Genomic DNA, 27,747 nt, shown 5'->3' with positions numbered 1-27,747 from the left:
AAATTTAAATTTGGAAAGTAGGATTAGAACATTGCTTCTACAGTTATACAACATAAAGAACCACTGTTAGCACAAAGCAAACCTGGATTTCAGACACAAACTGAAAACCAAACAAAACATGAAGGAGAGCAGAGGTGTGCTGATGCTCCCCTGACAAGAGTACACAGGGTGCTTTTTAATGCTTAGCAATGAGTGGTGGGTATTTTAAGTTGCTTTCCCTATGGTCCTCTAGGAATAGTGAGAGGAATACAAAGATATCCAACAGGCAATTATGAATTCAGCTTGTGTGCATTAATCGCATGAACTGATTTGGTCAGCATTCTTCAGAATAGAAGCTAGAGGCTGAACCTTTTAGATTAATTGTTCACTGTGATTTTGACCATATATATTTATAAACCCACGGGTGATCTATAAATACCTTAGGCATCTGCACATTCAGGAAATTGCTATTTAACTTATATATCTGATTGCCATATGTACTAACTTAAGTTTTAAAAATTGAGAAAATAGTTCCTGAATGTAGAGCTATACACATTTTCTTAATTTGATTATTATTGATTAGGTATACTTATAAAAAACAGAAAAGGGCTTGACAAGTAGCACTTCAAACCTGTATTTGTATTGTGCAGTTCCCTTGTGAATCTTGGAGGTTTTCCATAAGATCTTCTTTCATTGTCTTTAGGTTTTTGATAAGATCTCGTTTTTCATAGAGTTCAGTCATAAATGGACATTGGCTTTTTATCTCTCCTAAATTATCTTTATAAGCTTTTATTTTTACATAATATGCATTATATTTTATCATTTGCTCCTCAAATTTTTCTTGGGCTGTTTCTGTATCAAATTTAAGTTTTAAACTTTCTGAATATAAGGACTCAATTTGAGCTTCTAAGCGTCCACACTGAAGTTTAGAGTTCTCCATTGCAGCATCTTGCCGATGCATTTGCCTGTCTGTTTCTTTAGCTTCTTCAGCAATAGTCGCTATTTGTTTTTCAAGCTCATGAAGTTCAATCTGTAATATATTTTATAAATATCATTAATGATTAACTGATTGTTTAAGCTGAGAGGAAAATTATTATTTTGAATCATAATGCACATAAGAAATCACAACATAAAAACGTACATTTATTAGATATAGAGAAATGATTCATACTAGAAGACATGCAATAGCATAATATACACTTATTTTAGAATTATAGAACAGTCTCAGAGTTGTGTATTTCTTACTTGCTCATCTAATTCTAAAGGATTAAAATGATATAATTTTAGCATCTTATGTGTAAAGCAGGTGCTTGATTACTTTAAAATGCTTTTATAGGTACCTGAACTATTTGTTCAAATAGGACAGTGTGGTAAAAATTAAATAGCCAGAGTTAAGTAACCTAGAGACTAGTCTCCTCATTTTTACAATCTCTATGCTCACACGAAACAAGCTTAATTATCCCATCCAAATGTCATTTTCTTCATTTGCAAAATAAAGACAAAGTACCTACTTTGCCTTCAGGGGATCAGCCATGGCTTACTCGTGCCTCCTTAGTAAAACCTTGATTCCAAGTGACCAGTTTTCTTTGGCTCTCCTAACTCAGGTCTTACTATTTCTTCTCAGTGTCAGCAACCCCTTCAAATATGGGACTTCCTCAGTGTTTACTCACCATATTTCTTCTCATCATTCTCTACGTATTAAGCAGTTAGGTAAATGGTCCCATTTTATTGTATTTTCTGCTGACGGTTCACAGACTATATGTGGTTATTAAGTTCTGTATTCAACTGCCATGGGCCACTTCAAATTCATGATGTACACAAATCAGACTTCCCTCCTCCCTCTATAACCTATTCTATTTGTATCAGTTACCAGGTGCCACTACCATAAAACCTCAGTGACATACAAGGCAGTGGTATTTATCATGAACATGCCTGGGAGACACGGGTGTTGCTAGTGCCGCATATGCTTGAGAGCAGGGAGCTCTTCCTGATGGTTCTGCTGATTTTGGTTGGGTTTGCTCTTATGCTCGGGGTTGTACTTCTTTGTTAAATGGCTTTTAGGGGAATTAGACTCTTAAGTCCTCTTAAACAGGGATATGTATTCATCGAGTTCCTTGTCTTGGCATTTCTGAAAAAGGAAAACTAAATTGTCCTATGTGAAACTAAGCATACTTCTGGTGCAGGCTACCCATGTCAAAGGTGAAAGGGAAGGTAGGAAGGCTCCAGTGAGCTGCTAAACCCTCACCATTTACCATTATTATCACTACTGTACAAAGGGTAAAACTGAAGTACAGGGATGTGAAATAGAAAAGGCAACAAACTGGAATCCTGACTGAACCTAGGAATATTTGATCCTGTGGTTTGCAATTTTCATTTTATTTGCTAGATCAATAAACATATGAGGTATATCTTTTTAATAACATATATAGATCGAAAGTTTAGTTAATAAAAATAGAAGTTGGTAAGAATGTTATATCTAGCAAAGCCTTTTTCAAATTGAGAGATAAATATATTTCAAGACAAGCACAAACTAAGGCAGAGCATGACCACCAGCCCACTACTCCACAAGATATTTAAAGGAATATTATGCAAAGAAAAGGAAGAAAGGCAGTCTTGATAATGAGAACATAGAGAAGAATACATTTCCGAAGAGGAATGGCTAAGCAAAGGAATCCGTCATGCTCAACCCGATAAGCTAGTAACCCTCTGGTACTAATAGGAGGGAAAGCACAGACAATTACCCAACTAGCCATAAAAAATAACCAGCAAAGTTACAGGAGATAGTAAACATCTGTCTATAATAACCTTAAATGTAAATTATCTCAATTTACCAGCAAAAGAACATGGGCTATCTGACAGACCTTAAAAACCAGATGCAACTTTCTGTTGTCTTCAAGAAAAACACTTTACTGGTAAGGACACTCACACCGAGGGTCAAAAAATGGAAGATAATCTACCCAGCAAACAGAAACTGAAAAGATATTGGCATATCTACTCTTGTACATGATAAAATAGACTTTGAGCCAAAATTATCGAGAAAAAATGAAGAAGACCACAACATATTAATAAAAGGAAAAAATACACAAGGAAGACAAAATAATTTGGTACATATACATCAAACATTGAGGCTTCTATAATGGGCATAAAACATCAGATAAGTACTGCTACAGCAGTGGTGAGTTATTTAAATCTTTCTATATAAGTCATCTGAACTAAATGAACATAGTTCAAGTAAATATAAGTTAAATTATACCAGACTTAAACTCAGACTTAACAGATATACATAGAGAAGAGTTCATCCAAGAGACACTGAACACACATTCCTCTTAGCAGCTCATCAAATCTTCTCTAAAACAGCCCATATCCTAGAACACAAATGAAGTCTTACCAACTATAAAAGAATCAAAGTAATTGTATCTAATAAGAGCTAGCAAATAATAAAATATGTAAAGAGTACAGAGATACACAGAGATTCAACTGTGCAGTTCTGAATGATGAGTGAGTCAGTGAAGAAAGCAGAGAAGGACTGAAAAGTGCCTTGAGTTGAATTGCGCTGTTTTGAATACTAAAGGACCCCTAGGCTCAGGCACTTACACACTTGGTCCCCCATTCAGGGGTTTTGGGGAGGTGGTATGGCCTTGCTGGAGGAAGCATCTCCCCACTTCCACTTTACTCTTTACCTTCTGGGTGAGGTTAAGATTTCTCAGATTCCTGCCCTACTTACCCAGTGTCACTCCTTATAGCCATTATGGGCTCTCCTCGAGAACTGTAATCCAAAATAAACAATTCCTTTTGTAAGTCGCCTCAGGTCCTGATATTTTATTATAGCAAAAGAAAAGTAACTAATACAGAAGAGAAAATAAAAACACAGCTTACTAGAACCTTTGGGATACAGCTAAGGCAGCTAGGAGGAATGTTTATAATGAATATCTACATAAAACAATTTAAAATATCTGAAATAAATTAATGATGCACCTCAATGTCCTTGAAAAATCAAGAACAATCTAGTCTTAAAAGTAGCAGATGGAAGGAAATAATAAAGATTGTGACATAAATGGAGTTTAAAAGAAAACTCTTACAAGACTACTTACAAGTTCTTTGAAAAAAATAAATAATATTGATAAATTCTTAGCCAAACTAACAACAACAACAACAACAACAATGCTCTGGGCTAGCAAGTTAGCTCAGCAAGTAAAGGTCAAGGTGCTTACTGCCAAGCCTGAAGTCTAGCTTCACAAATCAAATAGTGAAAAGAGAGAATGGGTTCCTCTAAGTTGTCCACAGACCTCCACAATGGGATACGAGTGTGGATACACACACTTTCACAAATAAATAAAAACAATGAGAGAATACATAAATTAGAGATGAAAAGGGAGAAATTACTTAATAAGGCAATAAAATACAAGATATAATTAAGGAGTACTTTGAAACTCAAATGCCAAGAAACTAGAAAATATAGAAAAAAATGGATACATTTCTAGATATAGATGACCTATCAAAACTCAAGTATGGACAGATATTAAGTATTGTGGCTAGCCCTGGAGCTAATTATATTTAATGTTAATTCCGTTCTCCTGTGAGTGGTTGTGAACAAGAACTGAGTCAGCACTCAGGTGATTTCCTGTAAACCTGCTTCCCACCTTCATTTGTAAATTAAAGGAGAGCTGATGATTGGGCAGGTAAAAGGGAAGGTGGAGCAGAAGATGGGGAGAGAGAGGAGAAAATGAAAGAGGGAAAGGACTCAGAGGAGGAGGAAGACGAAGAAAAGCTGAGCAGAAGCACATGGCCTGGAGAAACCACAAGTTCTAAGGGATCTCATAGGATGGGAAGATGGTAGTGTAGTGGCAGATCTGCCCAATCTAGGCATACAGCATGTATTCATATTAACTGAGCTGTGTTTTCATTGCTGGGGCATATTTGGGTTGGAGATTTACTGCAACAATAAAGTATAAACAGATCCATAATCACCACTGTAATTAAGGCAACAAGAAAGAAAACTTTCCACAATGAAAACTCCAGGTCCAGACACATTCACTGACAAATTCTATTGCACCTTTAAAGAGCTAGCACTAAGGCTAGTTCTTTCTTTTAAAGATGACTGAACTGACCATCTTCTATAACCAGGAAAAGCTTCCAACAATGGGACTGGAACACCAATCCAGCTACAAAACCTTCAGCCTATTATCTATCATGACTCCAAGAGCTTCTGGGAGTGTCTGACCAATAGTTGACACTGCCTAGATGGCCAGGAACCGGAGGCTGGATAGCCCAGAGACCCAGGATAAAACAGACTAGGAAAAAATTCTGTGAAATGTATACTAATTATATTCTATAATATATACCCATAGATCAGTGGCTAGCCCAACTATCACCAGAGAGGCATCATCCATCAACAAATGAAGGCAGATGCAGAGACTCACAGCAGACAAACACTAGGCAGAGGGAGGGGACCCCAAAGAAGCAGAAGGATTGCAAGAGCCACAGGGGTCGAGGATACCAGAACAGAGCCCACAGAGTCAACTAAGTAGGGCTCACAGTGTGTCACAGAGATTGAAGTGACATCCATGGGATCTGAGTTAGGTCCTCTACATATGTGTTGTGATTTTGTAGCTTAGTGTTCTTGTGGCACTCCTGAGAGAGGGAGGGGGGAAGAGGAAGGGAGGGGGGAGAGAGAGGGAGAGAGAGAGAGAAGGAGGGAGAGAGGGTAGAGGGAAAGAGGGAGAGAGGGAGACAGAGAGAGACAGAGAGACAGAGAGAGAGAATGGTTGGGGGGAGACTCTGACTATTTTGCTTGCTCTTGGGACCCTTTGCTCCTACTGTCCAACATTTATATAAGGGTTTGTGCCTAGTCTTATTGTAACTTGTTATGCTGTGATCTGTTGATAACCCTGGGAGGCCTGCTTTTCTTTTTTCTTTTCTTTTCTTTTCTTTTTTTTTTTAAAAAGGGAAACAGAGGAGGTGTGGATCTAGAGGAAGTCAGGTGGAACTTGGAAAAGTAGAGGGAGGAGAAACTACTTTTGGGAACTATTTTATACTGTTAGTATAAAGGAAAGATAAAATAATAAAAAAGAATGCATCATTTAAACAATATTGATATCTATTTTAAACATAATTTATAGACACTGTGAGTTCCATTTAGTAGGCTTTTATATAAGGGCATGTAATGATAGTTTTCATATTTTATAGTATGTATATCTGCATTTATGTTTTCTAGGAGAAAACAGTAAATTTTGCTCAGGAAATCAATCATATTATTTCTAAAATTATGTTTTGATACTTCTCCCTTAGCATAATAAAGTGTCACAGTTGCAAACCAACAACCAACCAAACAAACAAACAAAAAACACCAAGGCTCCTCAAGCTGTTCCAAAAATAAAACCAGAAAGAACACTACCAAATGCTTTCTATAAAGCCAGCATCATCAGGATGACAACAGCAGGCAGGGACAGACACAGGGACCAAAGAAAACTGTAGATCAAGATCCCTGAGGAACATAGGTACAAAAACTCTCAATACAGTTCTATCAGCTGAAGTAAAAAACACATTAGGATGATGTGTGATGACCAAGTTGACTCCATTGCAAGGATGCAAGATTAGCACAAAACATGCAAATTGGTAAGTATAATTCAACACACAAGTGGATGTAAGGAAAGAAAACCACACGCTCACCTCAGTCAATGCACAAAATCATTTGTCAAAGTTCAATAGATAATAATAATTCATAATAAAATCACCAAAGAAATTAGTAATAGATGGTATATACATCAACAAAGTAAAGGCTATATTTCACAAACATACAGTCAACAGTATATTAAGTAAGAAAAAACTGAGAGCATTTATTTTAAAATCTCAAGCAAGGATGGCTACTCTTTCCATTCTTTAAAGTCTTTCAATTTTAAAATATTTTGATTTTTAATTACACACACACACACCTGTGGGTGAGTTTGTGCAGACAGGTACACTATTCATGGAAGCCAAAAGGCATAGATTCCTTGGAGCTAAAGTTACAAAGGGATCCATACCATATACAATCACCAAACCCAGCCACTTTTGCGGTTGCCAACAAGTGCATGCTGACAGAAGCCTGTTATAGCTGTCTCCTGAGAGGCTCCATCAGTGCCTGACAAATACAGAGGTGGATGCTCATAGCCTACATTGGACTGAGTACAGGGTCCCCAATGGAGGAGCTAGAGAAAGGACTCAAGGACCTGAAGGGGTTTGCAGCCCCATAGGAGGAACAACAATATGAACCATCCAGTACCTCCAGAGCTCCCAGGGACTAAATCCCCAACCAAAGAAAACACATGGTGGTACTTGTCGCTTTAGCTGCATATGTAGCAGAGGATGGCCTAGTTGGTCATCAGTGGGAGGAGAGGACCTTGGTCCTGTGAAGGCTCTATGCCCCAGTGTAGGGGAATGCCAGGGTCAGAAAGTGGGAGTGGGTGGGTTGGTGAGCCAGGGGAGGGGGGAGGGGGTAGGGGTTTTGTAGGGGAAACCAGGAAAGGGGATAACATTTGAAATGTAAATAAAGAAAATATCTAATAAAAAATAATTTACAAACAAAAAAGGAAAAAATTAAAGACAAGGTGCAAAATTATCAGAGATTGTCTAATTTAGGGAGAGTGAGTATTAATAAAGTTAGCTACGGATTCTGTGTCATCTCTAGTCGTTTCAAACCACTAGAAAATGTACAATTTAGGTAGCAAGGCTGAAAACATTGTTAACTATTAAATGTTAGATCTCTACCTCATTATAATTCATTCTCAAGTAAAAACAGCATAGTAAAACTAAATGGTTCACTTGTCTATATATATAAAAAAAATTGCATGGCTGAAAAAAAAAAACAAATAGTTGTGAGCCATTTGACATGGGTTCTGGGAACTGCACATTGGTCCTCTGCAAGAGCAGTGTGCTCTGTTAACTGCAGAGCAATCTCTCCAGCCCCTTCTTTGCACACCTATTCTAGACAGTGCTCAGTCTTAGCTACTACAGTAAGGGGAGAGGGAAAAGGGGAGGGGGAGGGAGAGGGAGGGGGAAGGGAAGAGGGGAAGGGAGAGATGGGGGAGGGGGGAGAGGGAGAGGGAGGGGGGAAAAAGTCATATTATCCTTACTGGTAAATGACATAATCTAATACATCTGAAAGAACATAAAGATTCTATCAGAAAACTCTTAAAGCTGATAAGTACTTCCAGCAAAATAGCAAGGCAATAAAAAAAAGTCATTGTACAAAGACTAGTACCTTTTTAAGTATAAAAAAATGCACCAAGAAAGATATGGAAGACAAAAATTTATTCACAATAGCTTAAAATACCTAGGAACACTCCTCTTGCCCTCCCCAATGGACAGAAAGACAGCTTGTTGGTGGTGATGTTCTTATTCTCGGTCAGGGGCAGAGCAGGTGGCTGTCCTTTGTTCATCCTAGCTTGATGCCTGGCTTGGTAACTGAAGCTGTTTTATACCTAGGACTCACAAAAATCAAATCAAACCCAGGCAGTGCAGTGTAGAAGGAGGAAGATAAGAGAACTGCAGATGCCATGCCACCCACAGATGTGCCCTCCAGTGCATGGCACTGGCAGGCCAGAGATACCTGCTTGCTGACATGCCACACAGTGTGACTAGAGAATATTGCCCAGGGGACCACGAGCCCCATGGCCAGCCCTATCACTGGGGCTACGGTAAGGTCCCAGCTCCCGCTGACTCTGACGGACACATCTGAGTCCCTGCCTATGCAATGACAGGGCTCAGTGCCCATGTCCATGGCTCATATTTCCATTAGAGAACATGGGGATGCCCTGGTCTGGGTGCCAGGGACCGCCTGGATGTCCAGGGCTGTGCAGAACTAGTGCTGGCCCTCACTGGATGCAACACTCAGGAGAACTGGCCCTATCTCTCACTGCTGACAGCACTGAGAAGAGTTGCTCCTGCACCTTTCTTGGCAACATAGTAGAGTAGTGCTGGCCCTGGTAGAGGGAGGAGGCAAGGGCGAGCCAGCCCTGAGAACAAGAGCAAGGAAGCGCTGGCCCTGCCACTCATCTGCCTTGAGGAGGTGTGGGGGTGGGGTGATGCCCTCCCCTCCACTGCAGCACACCACTTGTGGCAGTTGGGAAATCTGCCCAAGGGGTCATGAAAGCAGGTGAGCTTGCCTTATTCCTTACTGACCGCAGCATTCAGGAGAGTAAACCCTGTAACTCACCTGAGCAACACAGTGGAGCTGGCCCTGATGTCAGTATGGCTGTGAGAGTGGGAGAACTGGTTTAACCCCTCACAGGCTGCAGTACTTGGGAGAATGGGCCCTGTGCTTTTACTAGGCAGCATAGTAGAGCTGGCTCTGGAAGCATGGGTGTGGGTGAGCTGGCCCTAAGGGAATAAGCAAGAGAGCTGATCCTGCCTCCTGCTGATGACTGCTTTGGGTGGCCTAGCCAGAGCAGTACTGCAGAGCTTGCCCTGTTGGTGTGAATAAGGAAGAGCCAGTATGCTGACCAGTTCAGCTACCACCCAGGCCTGGATCCAAGGCTCTGAGACAGCTCACTCAATCATCTGTGAACAGTCAGGATACATGAAAGGGCTAGACCTGCTGTTCCAAAGCTGCAGGATCTTCACGACACAGAGCAACAACAGGATAACTAGGAGTCCTGGTGAGGACCCAATATTGATTTCGAACAGACACCAGAGATTTCGAACCAGACCAATGACTCACTGCAATGAACATTTGCAAGTGAAGATGTGTGGACAGAGGGATATACTGTGGGACACACTGTGACACACTACATCATCCAGGATGAGATGTGTTCTATACTTTGGTTTGGTGTGTGTGTGTGTGTGTTATTTTGGGGAGGATTCTGCAAGGGCATAGGGCAGATATGAAGGGACAATGGGGAGATAAGCAGGACTGGGGTACATGATGTGAAACTCACAGAGAATCAATAGAAAGTTTAAAAAAATTAAATATCCAGGAATAAACCTAGAAAACAAAGTAAAAGAATTCTATAGTGAAAACTCAGCCCTGTGGTAGGATTGGGACAAAGACAAGCAAATCTCTAGAGCTGGCCAGCTAGCCAGCTTAGCCAAGTTGGTGACCTCCACATTTGTTGAGAGACCCTGTCTCAAAATATAAGGAGGAAAATTACTGTGGGAAGACAACTGATGGTGACTTCTGGCCACCATGTGCACATGTGTACACATGCATGGATTCCCACTATGCATGTACACATGCACACACACACACACACACACACACACACACACGCACACACACACACACACACACACAGACAGAGACAGAGAGAGACAGAGAGAGGCATAGACAAGGATTTTTCTGACTAGGTTTCTAATAACACAGGAAATAATTCCAAGAGCTGGCAGGAGACTGACTGGATTACGATGGTTTTGTTCTGCGAAGGAAACAGTCATCAACAAACAGAATGGGGAAAATTATCTTTTCCAACTCGACATTGGACAAGGATTAATGTTAAGGACATACAAAGAATTGCAAACATTAAAAATGAAAACCTCAAATCAATAAATGGGTGTATGGCATGAATAGGCAGTTCTCTAAACAAGAAATACAGATGGCCAATAAATCCACAAAAAAGTATTCATCATCATTAGTCTTCAGTGAGCTGCAAATCAGTATTGCTTTTGGATTCCATATCATCTTGGTCAGAATGGTTTTGACCAGTAAAACAAAAACAAATGCTAGGGCAGACACAGGGAAAGATGCAAGCTCATTCTCTGCTAAAGTGAACGTCAGTTTGTACAGCTGAAAGATCTCTGCAAATAGAGCTATGACTTGAACCAGCTATGCCACTCTCCTGTTCATACCTGAAGTAATCTAAATTACACATTCATGTTTGTAGCTGTACTTACCTCAATAATCAGGAAGTGGAACCAGCCAAGATGTCTATTAGGTAACTAGATAAAAAAAATATAGCACACACACACACACACACACACACACACACACACACACAACATAATTTTATGTAGCAATACAGAAAAATTGAATTATGGCATTTTCAGGAAAATGTATGCAACTGGAAACCATTGTATTGAGTAAAATAAACTAGTTTCAGAAAGACAAGACACATTTTCTCTTGTATGGGGGGAAAGAGTGTACGTGTGTGCGTGTGTCTCTGTGTGTGCGTGAATCTGAGTATGTGTAGGTTATGAAAGTAGAAAGAGGATCACAAGAGAGGAAGAAGATATCCTAAGAGAGGTGGGAAATAGAGGAGATAATGAAATGCATGTAAAGAGAAAGCAGAAATGTGGACTGACTGGGGAAGAGAAGAAACCACTCAAGGGGGAAGAGGTAGCGTGCAGAGGAGTGGGTGAAGGAAATGACTGGTTTTTGTTTTAAATGAGCAATGGCTGGTTGAAGACCATTTAGGCTCGCTTTCATTGGCCTGGCTGAGATGTCTTGGTCTTGTTTATAAGCATTAAGCTGCAGAGACACATCCTTCTCACAACAGCAAACACAGAAAAGTGGAAGTATGACTATGTAAGAACTCTCCTAAGCCTTTGCTTGACTCACTTGGGCAACACTCTAGATAGCCATATGACCAGAGTGAGGCTCAAGGGATGGAATTGTGTCCAGCACAATGAAAATACATAAGAACTATCATACATTTCAAAAGAAAACAGGTTCACTGAATAAAGCTAACATGAATTTGCTCTTCAGAATGAGAGAGTCCCATAATTATTAGGAGAGTCCCAGGTTCACGGTCATAGCCAGCCATAATGAGGGACTTAAAGTAGGAGAGTTACAGCATCATACCATAGACAGCCATGGGTGTGCTCTGAAAGCACGTGTGGGAGCCTTAGGTACCCAGTTCCCTTTCGATCCTGAGAACAAAGGGAGGTTTTTTTAGAGAGGAGAAGTAGAGAGTAGAGATTGGGAAAGCTCCACACTATATGACCTGTCTGGCTTGGCCTGGCCTGCATGCTGTAAGTTAGGAAAACACTGATAAATACAATGCTGTGATTCAAGGTTGTCCGGGATCTCAGGATCAAGGAGCCTGGGCATCACAGTTACAAAAGAATTCTTTGTAAGATCCGTGAGGTCACAGCCCTCTGATCAACTGTGGGCAGCAATTATCTGAATTCTGAAAAGTAACTAGGGATCTGTAAACTGACAATAATAATATGACACAGTGTGTATTTATAGACAAAGAGTTGAGACCAAAAGTATGCATTAGCACAGCCTGAAATCACAAACGTAGGTAACAGGACCCACCTTGAGAAACAATCTTTATTTTGTTTAATCGATATCCTTTTTGTTTATTTCTGAATTTAATTGTTCATTCAATCCCATATCAAGCTGCACTTAAACAACTGCAGGACACTCATCGACCTTCTGTGTTCTCCCTATTACTATTGTCATTCCCTTTAAATCAACTGGAAGTACCAGAAGGATGGCATTGTAGTAAGTCAGTGAACTCCAACTCCGAGCCTTCTATGAGAGACTCCTTCGTTGCTTTCCAGGCAGAGCCATGGCAGCCGCCATATTCAGCAGGTGCACGGCACCCCCAGTGCCCACCTCACAGTCCTTCTCTACCGGTTTCACCCAGACAGTCAGGAGCTGAGAGCTCATTCCTCAGTCTTTCTCTTTACCTCTACAACCTACTTTCCAAAAACACCCGTGATGACTGACACACCAACATAAAATCTAAAATTAAGGGATGAGTGGGAGACCATTTGTATAACATACATTAGGCTCTGGGTTCCATCCGTACCTACATTGTAGCATGTGTGTGCCTGAATCCACATATCATATAAACATGCAATCATCATAAACAAAAATTGTTTAAAATCCTCCATCCCCTTACTATTCATGCTCAGCTGTTCTTATTCCTCAGGACAGCATTGGTTAAATCAGAACAAGAAGTAAGTCTCACGGTCTCCCCATTACTCTCTACGTATTAATCACCCTACCATATTTCCTTGTAACACATCAGCTGTATCTCTTCTTTAACCGTTTACCTCATCTAACTAACTAGAAAGTAAGCACTATGACTACAAGAACCATATCTGATTCTTCATCACCATCTTCCTCTTTAGAGAGTGCCTGTCAAAATGTAGCAGCTCAATAAATGTTTAAAAAATGATAGACACATACATTAGAAAATGGCTGTTGGCCACAATCAGGTTATCAATGATAATAGCATGTTAATTTGGTATATAGAGACACAACATTTCTCCCAATTAGGCCACCTCTTTTCTTTCTTAAACTCATAAAGCATAATATTTTTACTAGTTTTAGCATTTTCTTTGATCTATTTCCACCCTTAAACTAGAAATACCCTGCTACCACCACTTTTCCTTTTCTCCCTCGTCCTATCTCATTAAGATAAAAACAAGGTCAGTAAGTTCCAAATCTTCACATTTTGCAATGTGATGAGTTTTGTGTTTTAAATTTTATCTATCTATCATCTATCTATTATCATTATATGTATAATACTTAATGTGCATATGTGAAGGCTGATGCTAACATCAGGTAGTGTCAGAATTAAACCAAATTGTTTAGATCTAGTTAATATTTGGAAAATTAGAAAATTGGCTCTTAGTGCTGGAAAGTAGTCCAGACAGTATAAGAATTCTAACGCTGTTCTTCAAAGTTGCTTTGGCCATTTTTAAGTTCTTTGTCTTTCTACCTATTTTAGGATCAACTCATCACAAAACAAAATGGAAATAGAATTTTTGCTTGGGATTTGTTTTACTATATGGGCAAAATAAATAAAATACTTGAGCTAACATTTTAATGACTTATGAAAATGGTATAGCTTTCCATTTTTTAAGTCTTTAACTTTTCTCATCAATATGTGGCTTGTTTGACCATTTGTCAAGTTCATCTCTTCTTAACAGCACAGTTTTGGTACCATCATAAATGGTGGGTTTTTTCTTAATTTCCGATAATTTCTTGACCATAAACATACATATAGTTTCAAATATTAATCTTAGTATTCTATTACTTTTAATATTCACTTACTCATATTAATAGCCTTTTCAACATTCTTTAGCATTTTTCTAAAGGTAACTATGCCAAGTATAACTTTTTAAAAAGTTTAATTCGGGCTGGAGAGATGGCTCAGTGGTTAAGAGCACCGATTGCTCGCTCTTCCAGAGGTCCTGAGTTCAAATCCCAGCAACCACATGGTGCCTCACAACCATCCGTAATGAGATCTGATGTCCTTTTCTGGTGCATCTGAAGACAGCTACAGTGTACTTAGTTATAATAATAAATAAATCTTTAAAAAAGTAAAAATAAAAGAAAATAAAAAGTTTAATTCACCCTGCCTGTATACATTCTATTTCTTCTCCTTACATGATGCACTGCTTTGAATTACTGATACCACTTTGAATAAAACAAAAGCAAACTTCTTGCTTTGTTCCTGATCACTAAAGGGAAACACTTGGTATTTCAGCCTTGGGCATATGGTTGTTCTTACACAGATGTTCTTTTCCTTTAGACTGAGGAAATTGTCGCCTATTCCTAATTTGCCATGAGTTTTTGTCACAAATAGATGTTGAAACAAGTACTTTTTATAGACTCTAGAATTCTCTTTCTATAACAAAGTTTTTAATTGAATCTTTGCTTTAAAATGCATGTGGATCTGATCAACTCAGAAATAAATACAAGTCTCTTATTACTGGGTATAGCTCCCCACCACTCCTCCAAACCTTCTCTATGCTATGCTATTTCCCAAGTACCTCGAGTGCTGTGAATGTCCCAGTGCTACATCAAGCCTCGATGGACTCTCTGAAATCTTAGCCCCCACCCCCTCTCTCTGTACACTTGTCCCGGGTAGTCACTACTCCAGCTGTCCTCTACAGCGGGATTTGGAAAGATCACTTCTCTAGTCCTCTAATGTTGATGATGCCATGTGTCAGGCGCTTATTTGTCTAATTTTTTTTTTGTCTCCTCCCCAACAGGGCATGAGCAGTGTAAGAGTAAACACAATGTTCTGTAAAATTTTTACTCAAAAATAGGTTCTCGGCATAAATAAAAAATATGTCTAAAGCCTTATTTTTAAAAGTTGTTATAAGAAATTCTTTAGCCCTTCCGCTCGACTCGAGACTCGAGCCCCGGGCTACCTTGCCAGCAGAGTCTTGCCCAACACCCGCAAGGGTCCACACGGGACTCCCCACGGGACCCTAAGACCTCTGGTGAGTGGATCACAGTGCCTGCCCCAATTCAATCGCGCGGAACTCGAGACTGCGGTACATAGGGAAGCAGGCTACCCGGGCCTGATCTGGGGCACAAGTCCCTTCCGCTCGACTCGTGACTCGAGCCCCGGGCTACCTTGCCAGCAGAGTCTTGCCCAACACCCGCAAGGGTCCACACGGGACTCCCCACGGGACCCTAAGACCTCTGGTGAGTGGATCACAGTGCCTGCCCCAATCCAATCGCGCGGAACTTGAGACTGCGGTACATAGGGAAGCAGGCTACCCGGGCCTGATCTGGGGCACAAGACCCTTCCGCTCGACTCGTGACTCGAGCCCCGGGCTACCTTGCCAGCAGAGTCTTGCCCAACACCCGCAAGGGTCCACACGGGACTCCCCACGGGACCCTAAGACCTCTGGTGAGTGGATCACAGTGCCTGCCCCAATCCAATCGCGCGGAACTCGAGACTGCGGTACATAGGGAAGCAGGCTACCCGGGCCTGATCTGGGGCACAAGTCCCTTCCGCTCGACTCGTGACTCGAGCCCCGGGCTACCTTGCCAGCAGAGTCTTGCCCAACACACGCAAGGGTCCACACGGGACTCCCCACGGGACCCTAAGACCTCTGGTGAGTGGATCACAGTGCCTGCCCCAATCCAATCGCGCGGAACTCGAGACTGCGGTACATAGGGAAGCAGGCTACCCGGGCCTGATCTGGGGCACAAGTCCCTTCCGCTCGACTCGAGACTCGAGCCCCGGGCTACCTTGCCAGCAGAGTCTTGCCCAACACCCGCAAGGGTCCACACGGGACTCCCCACGGGACCCTAAGACCTCTGGTGAGTGGATCACAGTGCCTGCCCCAATCCAATCGCGCGGAACTTGAGACTGCGGTACATAGGGAAGCAGGCTACCCGGGCTTGATCTGGGGCACAAACCCCTTCCACTCCACTCGAGCCCCGGCTACCTTGCCAGCTGAGTCGCCTGACACCCGCAAGGGCCCACACAGGATTCCACACGTGATCCTAAGACCTCTAGTGAGTGGAACACAACTTCTGCCAGGAGTCTGGTTCGAACACCAGATATCTGGGTACCTGCCTTGCAAGAAGAGAGCTTGCCTGCAGAGAATACTCTGCCCACTGAAACTAAGGAGAGTGCTACCCTCCAGGTCTGCTCATAGAGGCTAACAGAGTCACCTGAAGAACAAGCTCTTAACAGTGACAACTAAAACAGCTAGCTTCAGAGATTACCAGATGGCGAAAGGCAAACGTAAGAATCCTACTAACAGAAATCAAGACCACTCACCATCATCAGAACGCAGCACTCCCACCCCACCTAGTCCTGGGCACCCCAACACAACCGAAAATCTAGACCCAGATTTAAAAACATTTCTCATGATGATGATAGAGGACATCAAGAAGGACTTTCATAAGTCACTTAAAGATTTACAGGAGAGCACTGCTAAAGAGTTACAGGCTCTTAAAGAAAAGCAGGAAAACACAGCCAAACAGGTGATGGAAATGAACAAAACCATACTAGAACTAAAAGGGGAAGTAGACACAATAAAGAAAACCCAAAGCGAGGCAACGCTGGAGATAGAAACCCTAGGAAAGAGATCTGGAACCATAGATGCGAGCATCAGCAACAGAATACAAGAAATGGAAGAGAGAATCTCAGGTGCAGAAGATTCCATAGAGAACATCGACACAACAGTCAAAGAAAATACAAAATGCAAAAGGATCCTAACTCAAAACATCCAGGTAATCCAGGACACAATGAGAAGACCAAACCTACGGATAATAGGAATTGATGAGAATGAAGATTTTCAACTTAAAGGGCCAGCTAATATCTTCAACAAAATAATAGAAGAAAACTTCCCAAACATAAAAAAAGAGATGCCCATGATCATACAAGAAGCATACAGAACTCCAAATAGACTGGACCAGAAAAGAAATTCCTCCCGACACATAATAATCAGAACAACAAATGCACTAAATAAAGATAGAATATTAAAAGCAGTAAGGGAGAAAGGTCAAGTAACATATAAAGGAAGGCCTATCAGAATTACACCAGACTTTTCACCAGAGACTATGAAAGCCAGAAGAGCCTGGACAGATGTTATACAGACACTAAGAGAACACAAATGCCAGCCCAGGCTACTATACCCGGCCAAACTCTCAATTACCATAGATGGAGAAACCAAAGTATTCCACGACAAAACCAAGTTCACACAATATCTTTCCACGAATCCAGCCCTTCAAAGGATAATAACAGAAAAGAAGCAATACAAGGACGGAAATCACGCCCTAGAACAACCAAGAAAGTAATCATTCAACAAACCAAAAAGAAGACAGCCACAAGAACAGAATGCCAACTCTAACAACAAAAATAAAAGGGAGCAACAATTACTTTTCCTTAATATCTCTTAATATCAATGGACTCAATTCCCCAATAAAAAGACATAGACTAACAGACTGGCTACACAAACAGGACCCAACATTCTGCTGCTTACAAGAAACCCATCTCAGGGAAAAAGACAGACACTACCTCAGAGTGAAAGGCTGGAAAACAATTTTCCAAGCAAATGGACTGAAGAAACAAGCTGGAGTAGCCATTTTAATATCGGATAAAATCGACTTCCAACCCAAAGTTATCAAAAAAGACAAGGAGGGACACTTCATACTCATCAAAGGTAAAATCCTCCAAGAGGAACTCTCAATTCTGAATATCTACGCACCAAATGCAAGGGCAGCCACATTCATTAGAGACACTTTAGTAAAGCTCAAAGCATACATTGCACCTCACACAATAATAGTGGGAGACTTCAACACACCACTTTCTTCAAAGGACAGATCGTGGAAACAGAAACTAAACAGGGACACAGTGAAACTAACAGAAGTTATGAAACAAATGGACCTGACAGATATCTACAGAACATTTTATCCTAAAACAAAAGGATATACCTTCTTCTCAGCACCTCACGGGACCTTCTCCAAAATTGACCATATAATTGGTCACAAAACAGGTCTCAATAGATACAAAAATATTGAAATTGTCCCATGTATCCTATCAGACCACCATGGCCTAAGACTGATCTTCAATAACAACATAAATAATGGAAAGCCAACATTCACGTGGAAACTGAATAACACTCTTCTCAATGATACCTTGGTCAAGGAAGGAATAAAGAAAGAAATTAAAGACTTTTTAGAGTTTAATGAAAATGAAGCCACAACGTACCCAAACCTATGGGACACAATGAAAGCATTTCTAAGAGGGAAACTCATAGCGCTGAGTGCCTCCAAGAAGAAACGGGAGACAGCACATACTAGCAGCTTGACAACACATCTAAAAGCCCTAGAAAAAAAGGAAGCAAATTCACCCAAGAGGAGTAGACGGCAGGAAATAATCAAACTCAGGGGTGAAATCAACCAAGTGGAAACAAGAAGAACTATTCAAAGAATTAACCAAACGAGGAGTTGGTTCTTTGAGAAAATCAACAAGATAGATAAACCCTTAGCTAGACTCACTAAAGGGCACAGGGACAAAATCCTAATTAACAAAATCAGAAATGAAAAGGGAGACATAACAACAGATCCTGAAGAAATCCAAAACACCATCAGATCCTTCTACAAAAGGCTATACTCAACAAAACTGGAAAACCTGGACGAAATGGACAAATTTCTGGACAGATACCAGGTACCAAAGTTGAATCAGGATCAAGTTGACCATCTAAACAGTCCCATATCACCTAAAGAAATAGAAGCAGTTATTAATAGTCTCCCAACCAAAAAAAGCCCAGGACCAGATGGGTTTAGTGCAGAGTTCTATCAGACCTTCAAAGAAGATCTAATTCCAATTCTGCACAAACTATTTCACAAAATAGAAGTAGAAGGTACTCTACCCAACTCATTTTATGAAGCCACTATTACTCTGATACCTAAACCACAGAAAGATCCAACAAAGATAGAGAACTTCAGACCAATTTCTCTTATGAATATCGATGCAAAAATCCTCAATAAAATTCTCGCTAACCGAATCCAAGAACACATTAAAGCAATCATCCATCCTGACCAAGTAGGTTTTATTCCAGGGATGCAGGGATGGTTTAATATACGAAAATCCATCAATGTAATCCATTATATAAACAAACTCAAAGACAAAAACCACATGATCATCTCGTTAGATGCAGAAAAAGCATTTGACAAGATCCAACACCCATTCATGATAAAAGTTTTGGAAAGATCAGGAATTCAAGGCCCATACCTAAACATGATAAAAGCAATCTACAGCAAACCAGTAGCCAACATCAAAGTAAATGGAGAGAAGCTGGAAGCAATCCCACTAAAATCAGAGACTAGACAAGGCTGCCCACTTTCTCCCTACCTTTTCAACATAGTACTTGAAGTATTAGCCAGAGCAATTCGACAACAAAAGGAGATCAAGGGGATACAAATTGGAAAAGAGGAAGTCAAAATATCACTTTTTGCAGATGATATGATAGTATATATAAGTGACCCTAAAAATTCTACCAGAGAACTCCTAAACCTGATAAACAGCTTCGGTGAAGTAGCTGGATATAAAATAAACTCAAACAAGTCAATGGCCTTTCTCTATACAAAGAATAAACAGGCTGAGAAAGAAATTAGGGAAACAACACCCTTCTCAATAGTCACAAATAATATAAAATATCTTGGCGTGACTCTAACTAAGGAGGTGAAAGATCTGTATGATAAAAACTTCAAATCTCTGAAGAAAGAAATTAAAGAAGATCTCAGAAGATGGAAAGATCTCCCATGCTCATGGATTGGCAGGATCAACATTGTAAAAATGGCTATCTTGCCAAAAGCAATCTACAGATTCAATGCAATCCCCATCAAAATTCCAACTCAATTCTTCAACGAATTGGAAGGAGCAATTTGCAAATTTGTCTGGAATAACAAAAAACCTAGGATAGCAAAAAGTCTTCTCAAGGATAAAAGAACTTCTGGCGGAATCACCATGCCAGACCTAAAGCTTTACTACAGAGCAATTGTGATAAAAACTGCATGGTACTGGTATAGAGACAGACAAGTAGACCAATGGAATAGAATTGAAGATCCAGAAATGAACCCACACACCTATGGTCACTTGATCTTCGACAAGGGAGCTAAAACCATCCAGTGGAAGAAAGACAGCATTTTCAACAATTGGTGCTGGCACAACTGGTTGTTATCGTGTAGAAGAATGCGAATCGATCCATACTTATCTCCTTGTACTAAGGTCAAATCTAAGTGGATCAAGGAACTTCACATAAAACCAGAGACACTGAAACTTATAGAGGAGAAAGTGGGGAAAAGCCTTGAAGATATGGGCACAGGGGAAAAATTCCTGAACAGAACAGCAATGGCTTGTGCTGTAAGATCGAGAATCGACAAATGGGACCTAATGAAACTCCAAAGTTTCTGCAAGGCAAAAGACACCGTCAATAAGACAAAAAGACCACCAACAGATTGGGAAAGGATCTTTACCTATCCTAAATCAGATAGGGGACTAATATCCAACATATATAAAGAACTCAAGAAGGTGGACTTCAGAAAATCAAATAACCCCATTAAAAAATGGGGCTCAGAACTGAACAAAGAATTCTCACCTGAGGAATACCGAATGGCAGAGAAGCACTTGAAAAAATGTTCAACATCCTTAATCATCAGGGAAATGCAAATCAAAACAACCCTGAGATTCCACCTCACACCAGTCAGAATGGCTAAGATCAAAAATTCAGGTGACAGCAGATGCTGGCGAGGATGTGGAGAAAGAGGAACACTCCTCCATTGTTGGTGGGAGTGCAGGCTTGTACAACCACTCTGGAAATCAGTCTGGCGGTTCCTCAGAAAACTGGACATAGTACTACCGGAGGATCCAGCAATACCTCTCCTGGGCATATATCCAGAAGATGCCCCAACAGGTAAGAAGGACACATGCTCCACTATGTTCATAGCAGCCTTATTTATAATAGCCAGAAGCTGGAAAGAACCTAGATGCCCCTCAACAGAGGAATGGATACAGAAAATGTGGTACATCTACACAATGGAGTACTACTCAGCTATTAAAAAGAATGAATTTATGAAATTCCTAGCCAAATGGATGGACCTGGAGGGCATCATCCTGAGTGAGGTAACACATTCACAAAGAAACTCACACAATATGTATTCACTGATAAGTGGATATTAGCCCCAAACCTAGGATACCCAAGATATAAGATATAATTTGCTAAACACATGAAACTCAAGGAGAATGAAGACTGAAGTGTGGACACTATGCCCCTCCTTAGATTTGGGAACAAAACACCCATGGAAGGAGTTACAGAGACGGAGTTTGGAGCTGAGATGAAAGGATGGACCATGTAGAGACTGCCATAGCCAGGGATCCACCCCATAATCAGCATCCAAACGCTGACACCATTGCATACACTAGCAAGATTTTATTGAAAGGACGCAGATGTAGCTGTCTCTTGTGAGACTATGCCGGGGCCCAGCAAACACAGAAGTGGATGCTCACAGTCAGCTAATGGATGGATCATAGGGCTCCCAATGGAGGAGCTAGAGAAAGTAGCCAAGGAGCTAAAGGGATCTGCAACCCTATAGGTGGAACAACATTATGAGCTAACCAGTACCCCGGAGCTCTTGACTCTAGCTGCATATATATCAAAAGATGGCCTAGTCGGCCATCACTGGAAAGAGAGGCCCATTGGACTTGCAAACTTTATATGCCCCAGTACAGGGGAATACCAGGGCCAAAAAGGGGGAGTGGGTGGGCAGGGGAGTGGGGGTGGGTGGATATGGGGGACTTTTGGTATAGCATTGGAAATGTAAATGAGTTAAATACCTAATAAAAAATGGAAAAAAAAAAAGAAATTCTTTAAGAAATCTAAGACATTGCTTTGCATTATATCCTATTTCTCAAATATATTTTTAGGAGTGACTAACATAAGGAGAATATTTATAAAAAATCTATACTATATCTATACTAACAAAATTATCACCATTATGTATCTATGAATATGCTAGTACTTAAATAAATGTCAAAATCAAGTCCTACTGCCCACTGTGTCCCCAGAATAACACCTCACATAGAATTACAAGTTTGCTCTAATACAGTCACTCTCAGTCATCACCTCCGTTTTACAAAAGAGAAGGAAGAGGCAATGGCAAATTCAAGTGTGGAGCTCAATATGCAAATCTAGCCTGGAGAGCAGGGCAGTTCAACTCCAGAGCCTACTCTTCACTCCTGTGATCCATTTTATAGTCTGTACAGACAAGCCTTCCTCTTTCTAATCACATTTCTAGAATGTAGTTATGTTCAATTTTGCTGCATGCAAGACCAAGATGGCCCCCATGTTCCTTGCAGAATGATGAGAGACCATCATGAAGAGGAAAGAACATAGAGAAAAGCTACTTGACATATTCGCTGACAACTAATGTTTTATGGAGGAAACACCACCAGGATGAATTTAAATGAGTCTATGTGATGTGTTGGATTTTATGTATTTACACTACAGCCATGATGACAATGTAGCTGCAATGACACCATATGGGAGTGTAAGAATTTTTAAGCCCAAATCATTCATATAGACTACTGTAGGAGAACAGAAAAATTGAGGGAATAAATATTAATTTAAAATGAACCTCCTAATACTATATTTTTCTTTGTGGTGGTGCTGGTATGTGTGTGTATGTATGTTTCTGTGTGTATGTATGTTTCTGTGTGTGTCTGTATGTTTGTGTATGTGTGTCTCCTGTGTCTATGAACATGTGCATATGTGTGTACATAAATCTGTAAACTATAGGACAACCTCTAGTGTTCTCTCTCAAGCACCATCCACTTTATTTTATGAGTCAGGGTTTCTCAATGGCTTGGGGCTTGCCAAGTAGGCTAGGTTGGATAGCCAGTAAGCCAGCCACAGGGATGGGCCTTTCTCCAAACCCCAAGGCACATGCCAACATCCCGGCTTTATTACATGGGTCCTGGCTAACAAACTCAGGTTCTCCTGCTTGTGTGTTATAGAGAAATGGCCTGAGGTGGCTGCTCCCAGCCTTGCTAGCTCCTCAGTGACACTGAGACACTAGCACACTGGGACACTGAGAAAGCATACTTTCTCAGCAGAGAATCCTGATATTCTGCCAAGTAAGCTGCAGGCCTGAGGAAGTGGCCTTCATGATCTTCTCATGAGAAAAATCTTTTGTTTTACTTAAACTATGCAACACTTAAAAGAATTAGATCACAGACGTATTTCTCAGTCCACAAGGAGGTTTGGGTCACCTTAAGCCTAGATAAACTACTGTTTGAGAAACAGAAGCTGTTGAGAATTAGAAGCTGTGAGAGATCTTTATTGTGCTTGCCTATAAAAGATGCTGGAGAATTCAATTAAGTATGCAGTGGTTCCCAGTTACTCTGCACCCGTGTCCTGATTACTGCGATCCTACCCAGGGACCCCCATGCACTAGACATTGACAGGGTGTCAAGCACATCACTGACTGAACTGTCATCCGTATTTTCTTTGTAAGTTACAGATCACTAAAAAGGGACATTTAAAAGATATGAAATTAATTACCTGCAACTGGAACAGAATTTTTTTATGTTTTTCTATTTCTGATGTTTGTGACTGTTGTTGTTTGGCGACTTGCTCTACAGCATCAGTTAATGCAGATGTGTCTTTGACTGCAGCTACACAAAAGGAAAAGCTATTTAATAAAAATTAAATGAAGACATTTTAAGAAAGTCATGTTTCTTTCTATAAATTCATTAAAAACTTGATTTTTTTCTTATAATCACTAAATTTAGGACTGACAGTCTCCTCTTTAAGTTCTAAAGAAAATCAAGAACAAGGCGATAGTAATGTCACTGCAAGGTTGCTCACCTCAGTGTGCTACCAGTTCTTCACAGGACAGAGTGAATGTGATTTTCTGAATTTCTTAATATAGACATCTTGCACATATATTATAATTACAGTGCTACCATAGTAAGTGAAAACCACTTATAGTTTATTATTTTTCAGTATGGTTGATCCTGACTTTTAAAATCATCCACTTTTTAAAATTACAACTCCAAATTTACTCACTCTTTTCCCCAAATTTATAGCCTTTTCCTATTAATTTTTGTTACACACACACACATATGCATATAAATGCATCACACACACACACACACACACACCACACACACACACACACACACACACACATATTACTAAATGTACAAGTACAGCCTTCTCGGTCTACATAATGTAACTTGCCCATATGTTCTCAAGGCTGACTACTTAGCACTGGATAACCAACTGATGTGCTCTACCCTGGGGAAGACCCCCCACCACCACCACCACACACACACTATCAGTATTTCTTAGTTGTGTAGTCCTATGTTTTAAGTGCTATGTAAAACACATGAGCCCTCTGTGTGCTTATTCTGATGAACTATGACTGTGTCCTTCCTCTCACTTGCTACCGGTTTTATCCCCAGGATGCTTTCATTCCTTTCCATCACTGCTCCTGAGCATCCAGCGGTTTAGCTCAGATCACTTCCTTATCCATTAGGCTAAGACACCTCTTACCTTTTGTAGGAATGACTTCATTCTTCCTTTCTGTGTCTCCTGACATTCTTTGTCTGGTAATTCTTTTCCCTGGATTGGTTTGCTTTCTTTTCTCCTACAAAACAATATATTGATAATGTTTCAATTTTTCTTTCTTCATGTCACATATTCATTATCCTGACAATTGTTAAATACATTACAAGGATAATTAAGGAGTGTTCACTATTACTACCAACAATGAAGTGAGACTTAGGAAGGAAAGAAAAACGATATTTAAGTTTTGGCTTTGTTTTTCAGCTGTTAGGACCTGGAGGAAGTTTTTTTGTTTATCTTCAGTGTCTTCACCTGTGAAGCCCCACAAGGCCAAGGTAATAATTAAAGATATTATAACATAATCTTAAATGTGATGTATGTGTGTGTGTGTTTATTACATAAATATATGTACACACACACACACATACCCATAAAATACCTGACATATGTTGGATAGTTATTCTGGATTAGCAGTAGGAATGTTGAGTACTGTGTTGAAATAGATTTAACCAGCGCATTTCAAGAACATCTGAAAATTTATATCCAGTGTTATTTTGACTATGGCAGGTCCTGATCCTAAGCAGGTTTGGAAGCCTACTTGTCTATCTTTTATTTAGGAGCAACTGATAAGATGAAGGCAGAGGCATTATTCCATCAAAAAGGAAGAGAAAGAATCACACTAACACACGAGCAGCAAGGCTACAGGACAGGAATGCTGCAGGTCTCAGGAAAACATCATCAGAGTTTGCCTGTCCAGAGGAAATGATACAAGGTCTTATGATGAAATAAATGGATTCGATGTCAACAAATTCCACTGAGACCGGACATTATCACCTTTTATTTAGCATTTGTACATGAAGAATTTTCTAGTCAGTTGACTATATGTTAGCAAAAGCCCAAGATTTTTATAGATGTTGTAAATATTATCTAAAGTGATTCCAAACTTTGCATGACAAAACAAAAACAAAAACAAAATAAAACACAGAAAAAACCCTAAGAAACTTTATCCTAAAACTTGGTACATGTGAGAAAACATCCACAGAGAAGTTTCAGCTACCACCATGCATCTTTTGTGAGGATTAAATGCAATATAACACAACACAATACACACACACACACACACACACACACATACACACACACTCACACGTTACAGATGCCTTCTAAGCTAAAACTTAAATGACTAAGATGTGTTCCATAAACAAAAAGAAAGAAAACCAAAATTGCTTCCTAGGTAAGGAGATTGAAACCTATGTATAAATATCTTACACTAAGCAGAGGAACCCTGAAAGTTTAGCTAGCAGTGCCGCAGACTGGACTCAGTCAGCCCCTCAACCCAAAGGAGAATCAGGGTCCCGGTATTTAGGTGGGCAAGGAGTTGGCAGAAAAATGACAAACAGACACTGACACAGAGAGAGTACTGTATCCGAATGTAATTTCTCAAAACAAGCATCAGACTTAAAGAAGAAAACAAGGAAGTTAGGTGACACATTAAGGTCATCCAAGGTACATTGAGGTTACCCGATGCAAAATGACTCTTTACACAAAACAGAGAAATGTGCCAGGCAGTGAGGGCACATGCCTTTAATTCCAGCACTTGGGAGGCAGAGGCAGAGGCAGGTGGATTCCTGAGTTGGAGGCCAGCCTGATCTACAGAGTAAGTTCCAGGACAGCCAGAGCTACTCAGAGAAACCCTGCCTCAAAAACCAAAACAAAACAACAAAACACAGAAATGCATACACAAAAACTGACAGGAACCAAGCAGTATTTACAACTGGAATAAAATTCAGTGTTTACAACTGGGATCAAAAGCAGCCTCATCTAAGGTCAGCTTATTCTTAGAAGCCAGAGGCAAGGGCTTTATGCCCTTGCCATAGTTCCAATTCTAGTCTATTGTATAATCCACCTTCCCCCTAAGCCATTGTAAATTCCTGTGTATGGGAGTGTCTCAGCTGTTGTTATAAGTATTTACTCTAGTTCCTTCTTAGACCACAACCTTCCTTCTTCCTAGGCCATTGTAAATTCTTGCACATGGGAGTGACTTGGCTGTTATTCTAAATTTACTTTGTAGACTAGCCCTGAGATTTCTAGCTCTTTTCCAGTAAACTGTAATGCCTGATTTCTTTCACTGCAAAAACTGGAGGCATTTAATCTGAATGAGTAGCATTCTTACTAAAATCAAAGCCCAAGGTTGACTCAACAATTCCTAGGATATTGGAACACTGGTGGGCCCTAATCTAACTTAGCTATATGTCAAAAATCACTCTTTAAAGGCACTTATAATAAAACAATATTGAAGGACAAGTTTGGAGCATTCATGCTACAGGATGCCAAGACTCCAGGAGACTAAGTTTCTGTGAAACTTTTTGCCTCAGAACCATGTCCAAGCTTTTGGGCCTGTCTTATGGTTTTCACTGGAGTGGGTGTGGCATGGCAGATTGTCAGACTCTGGATATTTTCTTCTCTTCAAGTCACTTCTTTCAAATCTCACTTGGAAGTTTCCTTCCTTCCCACTGTCTCCCTGACTCTGAGTCCATTCCATTGTCATGCCTCTGCTCTATATCCTTCCATCACTGCACACAGAACTGCCTCAGATTAACATTGGTGAATATGATCACATTCTCTAGCTGGCTTGTTAGGTTTTGTGGTCAGAGACTTTAAAGTTCACCTACCTGACTTGAAAGTACAAACTTTCTGCTTAGCCCAGTGCTTTCACTGACTACAGTCCTGAGCTTCTTTTATGTCTACTTGTGCTGGACACTAAGTACTTTAGACCTTTATGTATTAATATAATATTTATTCTGCTCTTGGTAGTGTTCTAAATATTTTATCTATATGAACTCATCTGACTCTATGAGGTAGATATTTATAGAAAAGCTCACTGAGGCACAAACATATAGTCAGGTAGCTATAGTGATGTTACTTGAATTCATTTATTTTGGTACCAAAGTTCATATTCTTTTTTTTTTTTTTTTTTTTTTTTTTGGTTTTTTCGAGACAGGGTTTCTCTGT

General features: G+C 40.3%; 1 protein-coding gene across 3 annotated transcripts in view; it reads right to left on the bottom strand.

The window, feature by feature from the left end:
* Ccdc122 (coiled-coil domain containing 122) overlaps nt 1-27,747 on the bottom strand; it is a 75,492-nt gene that overhangs the window by 19,587 nt on the left and 28,158 nt on the right. Inside the window, exons 2-5 of one of the 3 annotated variants that reach the window (NM_001310648.1) lie at nt 24,724-24,817; nt 23,728-23,840; nt 3,704-3,745; nt 611-1,009 (exon numbers count right to left, since the gene is read on the bottom strand). In NM_001310648.1, coding sequence (NP_001297577.1) covers nt 611-940 — 330 coding nt within the window. In that variant the 5' untranslated portion in view covers nt 941-1,009; nt 3,704-3,745; nt 23,728-23,840; nt 24,724-24,817. The remainder of the gene's footprint in view (nt 1-610; nt 1,010-3,703; nt 3,746-23,727; nt 23,841-24,723; nt 24,818-27,747) is intronic. The other 2 variants (NM_175369.4, NM_001310649.1) reach the window with 2 other exon arrangements.

This window comes from Mus musculus, chromosome 14 (genome assembly GCF_000001635.26).
Source record: "Mus musculus strain C57BL/6J chromosome 14, GRCm38.p6 C57BL/6J".
NCBI lineage: Eukaryota > Metazoa > Chordata > Mammalia > Rodentia > Muridae > Mus > Mus musculus.
Note: the sequence above shows the minus strand (reverse complement) of the source record. Positions and strands in the feature narration are given on the sequence as shown.